At 43.7% G+C, this 12,665-nt stretch overlaps 1 protein-coding gene across 3 annotated transcripts in view; it reads right to left on the reverse strand.

The window, feature by feature from the left end:
• Window positions 1-588: 588 nt before the first annotated feature.
• The window catches only part of ELMO1 (engulfment and cell motility 1), a 463,885-nt gene continuing 451,808 nt past the window's right edge, over window positions 589-12,665 (reverse strand). For all 3 annotated transcript variants that reach the window (XM_066585169.1, XM_066585170.1, XM_066585171.1), the window contains 3 exons: window positions 5,303-5,385; window positions 3,923-4,000; window positions 589-2,598 (listed from right to left, as the gene is read on the reverse strand). In XM_066585169.1, coding sequence (XP_066441266.1) covers window positions 2,398-2,598; window positions 3,923-4,000; window positions 5,303-5,385 — 362 coding nt within the window. In that variant the 3' untranslated portion in view covers window positions 589-2,397. The remainder of the gene's footprint in view (window positions 2,599-3,922; window positions 4,001-5,302; window positions 5,386-12,665) is intronic.

Here is a 12,665-nt window from a genome sequence, read left to right on the forward strand (position 1 = left end):
GCAGAATTTCTGCTCCTCAAACAAAGTCTCAACACTGTGTGCTGTATGTTATGGTGCTTGGTAGAGACATGGAGCTGTTCCAAAAGTATAACCACAGGGTAAGTAATGCCCCATTGCCCACAATATCTCTGTACCCATTGATATTAAAAGTGGACTTCCCTATAACCAATGGCTCTAGTCCTTCCCAGCAGGAACAACTCCACCTTAAAACAGAACCTCCTCTAAACTTTCCTGTTGGGATGATGCAGTTTCATAGAAACCACTCTCAAGGCAACCACCACACCCAAGTGCGAGGAATGGTTTCTTTACTGTGATATGCCTGTGTGATACTCTCGTTTATACCTAATGCTCACATGTTTGATTTGCCTGACAGCAAAGGATCCGTGGGGGTCCTAATACTTTTGTCCACATATATATGATATCATAAAGACACAATTGTGCAGATTAAATTTTGAAGAAGCAATAGTGCTGATGGTTAATCATATTGGTTGGTTGGAAGACATTTTATATGATGAAAGGTTGCACCGTTTTACATTCAGTATGTTCTTTATACTTGAAGAACTCACCAGGCAAAAGACGACACAGAGGGAAAAGCCACATACAGTTTATTATGAATAGAGATAAATATGTACATCCTTTCCAGTTCACTGGATGAAATTTCTCGCATATATTAAATAAATAGAAAATCCATGAGCGTAAACAGCTAAATCTACAGTAAACTGTAACCTTCACACTAAACACAACTAATATATTCTCTGTGTATAGATCCACTGACTTGCATCCGAAAAAAAAAACTGTTAGTAAACTAATCAACATTTCTCTTGAATCCATGTAAAAAATGGGATGGTATTTATAGAATGGAAAAAGGACTCAAGTGAACCTTGGGGAAGGTAGGACAACATTTACGATCTGATGTTTTAAAGCAAGTTCGTCATATATTTTGCTGAACTTTTAACTGGCCATAAAATATCTACCTTAAAAGATATGTATGGGGATATCAAAATAGTCCGTTTTTTTTTCCCTACAGAAGCAGTGCCAAACCTGTTTGCAGGCTGTGTCTGGTATTGCATTCACTTAATTGGTGCTTGGCGACTCTACAAGACACATCACAAGGGTGGTGCTAATTCTGGCAAAAAAACAGACCTTCTAATCACACATAATCCCAATAAGGCGTGTTTGCTGTTTAACAATCTTCATCGTTCCCTAAAATCTCTGTAGATATTGTCAACATTGTGTGAATAGGGTTTTGCAAATAATGATACCCTTGAATCGTTCTGTACGTTTTTGTAGACTTTCAATTCTGTACAGGAACTCTGAACAATGGCGCTACATGTGAATCCAGCCTAGGTTCTTTGAAGGTCTTGGCTGCAATATGTGATGTGTGCTAGAAAAAGTCACAGTGATCTTCACTATCATGTTTACGGTTAGTTGATATTTTAGAAACAAATTAGAAATTAAACAGACCACAAGATATTTTCCTGAAATCAAAGCCTATTATACACGGATATAAAACACTTCGGATCCGAGAGCTACAAACCATACAAACCAGCTACGGATAACATCTGCTCAACAGAATTCCCATTAATGGGCTTCGGAATTCTCACTAACAAATGTATCTACAGTTACAGAAGGGATATTGCCTCCTACGGACTACATAACTGTAGTGACCTGTAGCCGAAGCCTCCACTTGCTCTTAGTAATAAATGCATTGTGTAAACATCTTGGAGAACCCGAGAAACATCTTCTATGTATAATATTGTTTCTCATACGATATGTTGCTACAGTGTGAACACCTCTGAATCTCAACTGCCCATTTCAGGGGTCAAATTTGCAATTTATGATATAAATCTGCAACATCTTATACTATTTTAGTCATCTAGGACTTGTAGCCATGCCTTTCCAAAGTTTCTACTTCTAAAGTAATCCAACTAGATACCTACTTAAAGAGTGAGAGGGTTAGTAAAGAAAAAAGAAGAACTTGCAATGCTTCAGAAGCGGTTTTCAGAACATCAGTAGCTTTCTTTAGTGCCTCCTGTGTTATTGATCAGAATGAGAAGCAGCATCAACAATAAGTCTTTCAATCTATATAGCTCCAGAACATAAAGCTGAGGGCATCACACTTTGGTGGTAGAGTCATAGTCCTTGTGTCATTTAAAGCATTAAAAATGTGGACATCTTGTTTCAAGAGTTTTTATGGCATCAGCCTTATATAATTGTATAAACTAAATCAACTTGTGTAATAAGCTGGTCAACTAACATGGCCTCATATTTGGAAAGACTTTAAGTGAAGATTGGGAATGTCTCAAGTGAACCTCTTAGACAAATAGTGAAAAACGTCTTATTTCAGGCTCCAGTTCCAGTGATTCCATTTGAAATATGAGTTCCAGGCTATTATTCTCAGTTGCAGTCATAAACAAAGTCGTAGTTGCTAGGTTCCTTTGGAATAGGTGGTGGTGCATCAGGAATTTGTATATTTTCCAGGTCAAGGAGGCGGAGTTTTATTTCCATGCTAAGCAATGTGTCCATGTCATTCCGTGTTTGGTCACTGATCATGTCTTTTCCAAGTAGTGCATTAAGTCCATCTGTCCAAATACAATACTACAGAGAAATGAAAGATATAATGAATGAGTTATGGCAATACAGGCAGATCAAATGTCTATTATTAAATGCAGTGGCTTCCAACCAGTGGCTTTCCAGCTGTCACATAATGTCCTGACAGCGGGTAGTAGGTAGCTGGTAAAAGCCACAACTGCTTTATCAGATGTAACGTTTAGTTTTATTTTTCTGGCCAACTAAAGAAATACAAAACTAATAACACACACCTACAGCTGCCCATAACTGAAGCAAACTGTATTTACACGGATTATGTCCTCTAGTTTACCATCAGTTTCTGTGAAAATAATTTAAAAGGTAAAAAAACAAGATGGCTGCACTTCCTGTTGTCACTTTTATAAAAATGAAACTGTTAAAACATGCTTATTTACTCATATATGTGGATGGTTTACAGTTTTGGCTGGACATTCTCTAGAAGGCCAATGGCAGACGAGTGTATAAAAACACATTCGTATTAAGGATTCGTATTACGGACGGGCTTTTAAAAGGTATTACATCTGTATGTCATCAATTTTTCATCTGTATTTTCTATTGCGCCAATACGGATTAGTATTTGCTCCATACGGAGGCAAATATGCAAAAAAATTTAATCATGCTGCGTTTTTGAAAAACAGCCATAAAAAATATGGCCATGTGATTAGCCCAAAAGAATTTTATAAGCGCTTAATTATGGTCACCTCAATCCGGATTTCAATAACTTGATTTCAGAGCCACAAAACAGCCATCACAAACTATTCTGTTAACACTGATTGCCCTCAAATCTCTAGTAAAGTAGGTTCCAATCTGGAGCTGCTGTAAATGTAATCTGAAATTATATTCAATAATATTTGTCTCACTATTGCCAAAACAATATTTAATTCACTGAAGTCAGTCTTCAATGTGACCAAAGTGTAACACAGCTGCTCCAAGATATAGGGCATATCTTAATATTGGCTGACTTCCATTTGGAAACCTAACCATGGCATTAATTATCTTTGTGCCATAGATAAGGAAGGCTATAATTTAGAAGAGAGTACCCCAGGGAGATGCATTATGGAAGAGCTTTGAAGAAAGGGTCATGCACTCAAGCAGTGTAGTCACAAGGGATTGTGATAAAACACTTTACTGACAGTGTAGTGAATAAATTATTAACCTCCAGGCAAAGAAGTAAAAATAGAATTCTATAATGTTGCAGCCACTGAAAGTACACAAGTTCAAAACCTCCAAAATAAACTTTAAAGACAAATTTAATACACCAGCTGAGATGTAATTAAAATAGGAGCACATTGGTAAGCTGGCCTGGATATATGCAACTTTATCATTCACCCACCTCATGTTTATCCGGAGCAATGAAATTCAGTTGGCAGTTCGAATCATACATGATTGAAAATGCCAATTCAAGCACCTCCTAGAGGAAGAAGAACACACAAACATGTGAGAAGAAACCAGAAAAGTACACACTTGATGCATCTCTCTTATTAGGGTCACTTCATAAAACTCCTAGGCCCTATTATTTTATCAACAATGCAATATGAATATGAACTACTATATAAATCAAGTTTTTACATTTTTTATTTATTTCCAAGTAACAATCTGCATTAAAAAATCCTAAGATTCTGCATTTTTCACACCGACCACAAAGCCTAATAATAGTCGGACACTTCCTGTTCTGTAGAGGAAACCTACAGAACAGTAAGGCCGCCTGCAGACGGCCGGGTCGGATCCGGCTGCGAGAATTCTCACGGTGGGACCCGACCCGAGCGCCTGCAGAGAGCAGCGCGGAACTCACCCGCTACCGCAGCTCCGGCTCTTGCATGTGCCGGCTGCCGGCGCATGCAGCAGAGTGGGGCCAGTGAGTTACGTTTCTGTGCGGGGGAGCATGCCGCGGTTTGTTTGCTACGCGGGATTTCGCGCAGACAAACTGCGGCGGTCTGCATAGGATTGCGTGTTGTAATGCAATCCTATGCAGGCGTGTACGGGTGGAAATTCTGCAGGGAATCCCGCCGTGGAATTTCCGCCCGTCTGCAGGCGGCCTAAGTGTTATCCCAGCCAGGATTACTTATAACACCTATATAAGTAACACTTATATATGTAATACAGAATCAACCATTCATAGTTTATCTCCTCCTTCTACCTGCACAGGTCACAGAACATACCTAAAACAGTCTACTCTAGAAGTCAGTCCCTTTCCTGTCCATTGTGTGTATGGCCTATGAAGCAGCTGTAAAGCATAGTTATAAATGCTGTTAACTGCAGCTCAAGCAAGATGGCCTATAGTCTTTTAAAGGCAATAGGATAAAAAAGTGCAATAAAAACAGATTGGAAAAATGTTTCACTATTTGGTTTTAATTAGTTAAAAAATATATGAAATACATTCCCTTTAACAGAAGATACCTGATTTTTAACAGGGTAAACAATTTCTTTTTTACCTGGATATGTTACTTTTATCATTATGCAAAGTAATTGGTTATACAAGAAAAAAAGCACTCTTTCCATTAGTAACATGAATCCTGACACTTCAGAGGACTGTATAATTATCTAACTATAAAAGCTTCAAGGAAACTATACATGTCATCTGTTAATTATAGACTTGCTTATCAAAGTGACATAAATTGTGCCACTGGAAAGACACAAGGAGCTATGATGAATCACTACTGGAATTAGGAGAAACTCCATTTATTCAATATTAGACTTTTTAAAGACTCCTCACCTTATTTTGCTTGAGGGCTCCTTTCTCCTTCATGTGAGGACAGTCCTTGCCAGTCAATATTGCTTTAATGTCTGCTACAGGCACTGTATGTGGGAAAGAAGGATAGTAGTCACCAAAACAACAAAGATTCATGGAGTTGGAGGTTGATACCGAAGGGGGTGGGGGGATAGTACTGTAGATAGATAAAACACTACCTAAGGCTTTAATAGGATGGGTTTCATTTAAAGTGTAGCCAATAGTGCCTGTTCCTAAGAGAATACCCTAGAGAGTAGTTTACATGACTTGAAATGTTACCGTGGACCACTGGCTAAGGGGTGCTTTACACCGGCCAACAGTCATTCAAGTTATCGCTTGGTTTTTAGCTCACCTACAAATTAGCAACTATCGGCCCATGTGAATGACTGCCTGTTCGCAGTGAATGGAGGTGGGCAGCTGGATAGAGCTTCAGAGCGCTCCACCATCATTCACAGAATGACTATCACTCCTGTGTGAAAAGCAGAGGAGCAAAAATTGACTGTCATGTACTTAAGATTAGAAAATAACTGCTTAATTCTGATTGTTTTACATGGGCAACATGGCTGCTATTTCTTTCAGACCATGTTCATTATCGTTATGATAGGCCATCAATATCAGATCAGTAGGGGTCTAATTCTAGGCGTCCCGCCACTCAGCTCTGTGTTGAGGCTGTGGAACTTCCATGTACGGATCGAGTGACACTCAGGAGGGAGATCCGCATGGGATCTGGGAGCGTTCTGGTGTTATACAGTAGGTTTATGTGGGATCATAATGTATACTGCTATGGTGATTAAAAGGTTAATGAACTTGGCTCTCAGGTCATTCTGTCAGGTAATAGTTGGTGATGGTCTCCTGCTGTGATTGGACGGGGTGTCGTTGCCAGGCTGTTTTGAGGTAAAGCTGGCAGCGGGCATTGATTGGTGGCCTAAAAGAGCGGGAAGCTCTGCCCATTGCTGGGCAGGAGTGGTGTGGTGGAAGCCTATGTGATTGGATAACGGGAGTGGAGAGGGCTGTGAACAGAGGGCATTTAAGTAATCAGCAAAGAGGTCCCGGGCATCTTTGGCTGTAAAGCAGCTTGGATACAGACACTTGGTGAGGATGGAGGACTTACTGCGGCAGTTAGTCATCAGAGCGGAGTCGGCTGGAGGTGAAGAATGGCTACGCAGCTGCTTGACCTTGCCTTTGCCATCAGTGAGCACTTCGGTTTGTCGGCCGGGTGTGCTGGAGCCAGAACCAGAGGATCCTGCTATTAACATGGGTGATGTAGAGCAGGAAGCACTAGAGGGCGCTGAACAGGATGTGCTTGAGCTGTCTGCTACAGTGGACCCTGGATTGTATGCTCCGGAAGGAGAAGAGAGGCCCCGGGAGATGACATCACATAAGCGCCAGCGGAGGAGAACCCGGGCTTACACGCCACCGAGGAGGAGAAGCGCGAGGAGAAGGGCTTCGCAGAAAGTGTTGCAGAGCCGAGGGGGATTGTTGGCAGATGCCGTTTGTGAACAAGGTGCCGGTGAAGGGACATCTAACGGTGAGCGCGCTGGGGGCCGGGGGGTCTGGCATTTATGCTGCGGGCAGTGCTGGAACAGGGGGGAGGGAGGGGGAGACAGTAGGGTCCATATGTTCTCTCCTGCATACAGTTCCCTCCCTGCCTGTTGGCCCCCACCAGTTAATGGATCCTTCAGGGCCCGGGTTATGTTCCAAGCAAGTTAACCCTATGCTGCAAGTGCATGCTCGGCAGTCAGCTATACCTCCCCAGCCAGCTTCCCAGGCGAGGGTCAGTGGGCAGCATATTAACTCTTACAGACCAGTTCAATCTGCCCAGCTGGTGAATTCATCACAGTTGGCTAATGGTAACCCTTCCCAGCCCCTTAGCTCTGCCCAACCCCTTAACCCTTCCCAGCCCCTTAGCTCTGCCCAACCCCTTAACCCTTCCCAGACCCTTAGCTCTGCCCAACCCCTTAACTCTTGTCAGCCCCTTAATCCTATCCAGCAGATTAACCCTCTCCTGGAGGAATTGCTGCTGCGTTTGTCACGCATAACACAGGCAGGGGAGACGGGGTCTCAGCTGCCGAAATCACCAGGTCAAGGCGGACCTGGAGCGGGGTGCTTGGCTCCTGCAATGTCCTGGGATACAGGGCAGCAGGAGTGAATCACTCGTGCTTCAAAGAAGCGCTGGTTTGTGAAATTTCTCCTTTGGGTTTTCATCTGCCTCTATTGGTTAAGGAACGGATATGGAAAGGTGAGTTTGTGGATGTGATGTCCCTACTGCCTGTGGGAAAGGAATCGGTGAAGGCAGATAAAAAACCGGAGGAGAAAGAGGAGGAGATTAGACGCCCGAGGCATTTTAACAGCTGGCTTCAGGCGTTCTGTATTTACGCTGCAGTATTGTTAGAACGGTCGCAAGGGAGTGCGGCTGGTTTATTCCAACATGTTGACATTATCCTGGAAGCATACAGGAATTTTGGAGGAACAGCATGGTTTAATTATGACATGATGTTCCGTCAAAAGCTTGCTATTTATCCAAATTTGAAGTGGGGAGTGAAGGATGTGGGCTTGTGGCTAAACCTTCTGTTGCCTGCAAAGCCTCCTATCTTGTACAGGCAGCAGGGGGCGAGCAACACGCCCACGCGCGGGGGTGTGTGTTTTGCTTTTAATGAGGGTCAATGTAAATGGCTGCTTAATTGCAAATATAAACATGAATGCTCCTTTTGTGGCGGATTACACCCGGCCATTAAATGTTTTAAAAAGGCTGCCTCCTTTCCAGCTGCATCGCTGTCACGTGACGCTCCCAGCAAGGGCCACGACTCCGGTGAGGTTGGCAAGCATGCTACCCTGGTTAGAGAGGTACCCCGTCCGTTGGAAGGCCAGCCTCGTTGAGGAGGGTTTTCGGAATGGATTCTTTGTACCAGAGTTTAAAGGGCTGGGTTGTTTATGGGCTAATAATTTGGTCTCTGTTGCTAAATGTCCTGCTGTTGTGAGAGAGAAGATTTTGAAGGAGGTCCAAGAGGGCCGGGTTGCAGGTCCATTTGTTTCCCCTCCTTTTCAAAATGTTCGTTTCTCTCCATTAGGTTTGGTTCCGAAGAAGGAGCCTAACTCCTTCCGGATGATACACCACTTGTCTTATCCAGAAGGTGGTTCTCTGAATGATGAGGTTAATACAGATGAGTTTCCGGTAAAATATGCATCGTTTGACAATGCTTTGATTTTGTTGTGGCAGTTTGGGATTGGAGCATTAATGGCCAAGGTGGATATTCAATCTGCGTTCAGGTTGTTGCCTGTGTGTCAGGCAGGGTTTAACTCTTTGGGGTTTCAATTTGAAGGTTGTTTTTATTTCGATATGGCTTTGCCCATGGGGTTTAAAGGGGTTGTCCCGCGAAAGCAAGTGGGGTTATACACTTCTGTATGGCCATAATAATGCACTTTGTAATGTACATTGTGCATTAATTATGAGCCATACAGAAGTTATCAGAAGTTATTCACTTACCTGTTCCGTTGCTAGCGTCCTCGTCTCCATGGTGCCGTCTAATTTTCAGCGTCTAATCGCCGGATTAGACGCGCTTGCGCAGTCCTGTCTTCTTCTTTTCTGAATGGGGCCGCTCGTGCCGGAGAGCGGCTCCTTGTAGCTCCGCCCCGTCACGTGCCGATTCCAGCCAATCAGGAGGCTGGAATCGGCAATGGACCGCACAGAAGACCTGCGGTCCACCGAGGGAGAAGATCCCGGCGGCCATCTTCACCAGGTAAGTAAGAAGTCACCGGAGCGCGGGGATTCAGGTGAGCATTATTCCGTTTTCTTTTTTAACCCCTGCATCGGGTTTGTCTCGCGCCGAACGGGGGGGCTATTGAAAAAAAAACAAAAAACGTTTCGGCGCGGGACAACCCCTTTAAGGCTTCGTGTTTTTATTTTGAATTATTTTCCTCTTTTTTGGAGTGGGTTATAAGGCAAGAGTTCCCAGGTGTTGGTGTAATGCATTACCTGGACGACTTCTTGTTCATTGGGAAGGCTGGCAGCTCATATTGTGAGTTGGTTTAGAGGGCTTTATGTCCAGAATGCAGCAATTCAGTGTTCCACTTGCAGTGGAAAAAACAGTTTTTCCATGTTCACGTCTGGAATTTTTAGGTGTAGTAATTGATTCTGTCGCTATGATTTTTCAACTTCCTATGGCTAAGGTGTTGAGGTTGTCGGCTTTGATTAGTCAAATTTTGCGCAGAAAGAAGGCCACTTTGAAAGATTTACAGAAACTAGCGGGACTGCTTGCCTTTGCGACAAGGGTGATTGTTTTAGGCCGGTGCTTTTCGCGGCGGGTATTTGAGGCGATGAGAGGATTGAAATCGCCATCGTCGCATGTTCGGCTGTCAGCAGGGCTGAAGCAAGATTTGGCAGTTTGGCTCCAATTTTTAGTTGATTTTAATGGTCAGTCTGCGTTCCAATCGGTGGTGCAGGCTGATGAGCTCGGCATAGGAGTGGCAGCGTCGGCAATTGGTTTTGGCGTAATTTATAAACAGAGTTGGTCGGCGGGGTGTTGGCATACGGCGTGGAAAGGTAACGGGTTTATCAAGGATAGATTGCTAGTTCAATTATTTCCTTTTGCAGTGTTGTTGCAATTATGGGGCGAACAGTTAGCCAACAGGCGGATTTGCTTCTGTTCAGATGACAGAAGGTTAGCGATCGCGCTTAATTGTGTGTCTGACAAATTGGAATTGGCAATGCAGCTTATTCGTGTTTTGGTCCGCTTATGTTTAAAATTTAATATAATATTACGCATTAAAGAGGGTGTAAGTCGCGTTAATGGGACTGCTGGCTTTTTATCTTGCTTACAGATGCAGTCCTTCAGGGAAGCATTGCCCGGAGCGGATATTGCAGGAGTCAGTTGTCCGGACTGCCTTTGGGATCTGCAGACGATTTAGTCTTCTCGATGCTGTCACGGTCTGTCTCGCCTAGGACGTGGCACAGTTATGTGGCGGCATGGAAGGATTGGGTGCTCTTTTGTGGAAGGAAAGGATTCCTGGATGATACTCAGGAGGTGCAAGGTTTTATTGACTATGTGTTTGAGAAATTTCAGTCCCAGTTGTCATATAATTCTGTAGTTAAGTTATTGGCTGGGATTTCTTTCTTTCAGAAATGGAAAAACCTTCTACCCATTAATGCTCCGTTCCAGATTAAGCAGTTACTAAAAGGTTATAAATCTGTGGCATGTTCTCCAGATAAGCGGTCGGCAATTTCATTTGTTTTATTGGGAAAATTAGTCCGTTCCCTTTCATCCGTATGTAGGTCAGCTTATGAGGTGCAGTTGTTTAAGTGCGCCTTTTTGTTGGCCTACTTTGGGGCATTAAGGATTTAAGGAGTTTTTATCTTTAGCCAGGTCATCACTTTCTCCGCTGCTGTGTTCGGATGTCTCTGATCACGGGAATTTTATCAAAGTTTTCTTGAGACATACGAAGACTGACAGGTCAGGAAAAGGGGTGTGGATTCGGCTGTTTGCGAATGAGTGTGCGGATCTATGTCCAGTTAGGGCGTATCAGACGTTTTTGTCGATGCGGCCTCTAATTCCAGGTTCGCTGCTTATGCATGCAGATGGACAATCGGTATCGAGGTTTCAGTTTAATATGGTTTTAAAGAAATGTTTAAGTTATGTGGGATGTGAGGGTTTTAAAATTACCGCACACTCATTTCGCATCGGTGCGGCGACGGAGGCATATAGGTGTGGTTTTAACGACAATATGATTAGACAAGTGGCTAGATGGGGCTCTGCCAGATTTCGGATATATGTTCGACCGGACAGTATGGCTGTTTAATTTTTCTCTCTTTGCAGGTCCTATGAGAACGATTGTCTGGATAGTTGGCCATTCGTTTGTTTTCTGGGCTAAGCAGCGTGCTGCGGAGCGTTGTTATTCCGAGCTCTTGGGACTGAACAATGAACTTTTCGTTATTTATTGGGCCGGACGCCGAGGTATGCGTTGGGGCTCACTTATGTCAGAGCTGATTCAAAAGCAAGCTATTTGGTCTGTACCTGATATTCTGATCATTCATTTGGGAGGTAACGATGTTGGAAAGGGCTTAGCGCTGTTAAGGGAAATGAAGTTGGGATGGGTGAGGGTTAGGGATAGGTTCCCTAGTTCGGTTTTGGTTTTTTCAGAAATAATTCCGCGTTTGTTGTGGACATTGCCGGAGTTTAAGTACATTGAGAGGATCCGAAAAAGAGTGAATCATGCCATGGCAAGGTTTTTAGGTAGTTTTTCAGGGTTTGCTTTTAGGCATACAGAGCTTGAGGGTTTCATTGCCGGTCTGTTCAGGGATGATTTAGTCCATTTGTCAGACATTGGTTTGGACATTTTTAATGCTGATTTACAGGCAATGGTTGAAAAGGCTGCGCTGTCTGTGGGGGGGGCCTTGTCATTGGTTATGACATGGCCTGTTGGGGATTTGTAGCCCGCATTAGGCGGGTGGGCAAGGGGACTTGGGGATTGGGGTTGGTTTTAGCGCGTCTTAAAGACGGTATTTATTATTAATGGTTTTGTTTCATTTGATCCCCAAGTGTTAATAAAATCCCATCAATAAAGACCGCGGCCTTTTTGTTCCAACCTGGTTGTCCATGTTTTATTTATCTATTATTAAAGGGTTAAGTTGGTGAGGATGTTGTAGCAAAGGTAAGTTAAGGAGAGTGTAAGATTCCATGTACGGATCGAGTGACGCTCAGGAGGGAGATCCGCATGGGATCTGGGAGCGTTCTGGTGTTATACAGTAGGTTTATGTGGGATCATAATGTATACTGCTATGGTGATTAAAAGGTTAATGAACTTGGCTCTCAGGTCATTCTGTCAGGTAATAGTTGGTGATGGTCTCCTGCTGTGATTGGCCGGGGTGTCGTTGCCAGGCTGTTTTGAGGTAAAGCTGGCAGCGGGCATTGATTGGTGGCCTAAAAGAGCGGGAAGCTCTGCCCGTTGCTGGGCAGGAGTGGTGTGGTGGAAGCCTATGTGATTGGATAACGGGAGTGGAGGGGGCTGTGAACAGAGGGCATTTAAGTAATCAGCAAAGAGGTCCCGGGCATCTTTGGCTGTAAAGCAGCTTCCCTCCCTCCCTGTAGGCTGTCGCGGTTGATTGATGGGGATTTGTAGCCCGCATTAGGCGGGTGGGCAAGGGGACTTGGGGATTGTGGTTGGTTTTAGCGCGTCTTAAAGACGGTATTTATCATTAAAGGGGTTGTCCGGCCATAAACATTAGGTCTCATTACTTCTGTTTGCCCATTTCCATGCACTTTGTAATATACATTGTGCATGGAAAATGAAGCAAACACAAGTTTTGGACTTACCTGAAGGGATGCCCCCCCCTGTGTTGCTCCTCCGTCGTCCC

Source organism: Eleutherodactylus coqui, chromosome 12 (assembly GCF_035609145.1).
Source record: "Eleutherodactylus coqui strain aEleCoq1 chromosome 12, aEleCoq1.hap1, whole genome shotgun sequence".
Taxonomy (NCBI): domain Eukaryota; kingdom Metazoa; phylum Chordata; class Amphibia; order Anura; family Eleutherodactylidae; genus Eleutherodactylus; species Eleutherodactylus coqui.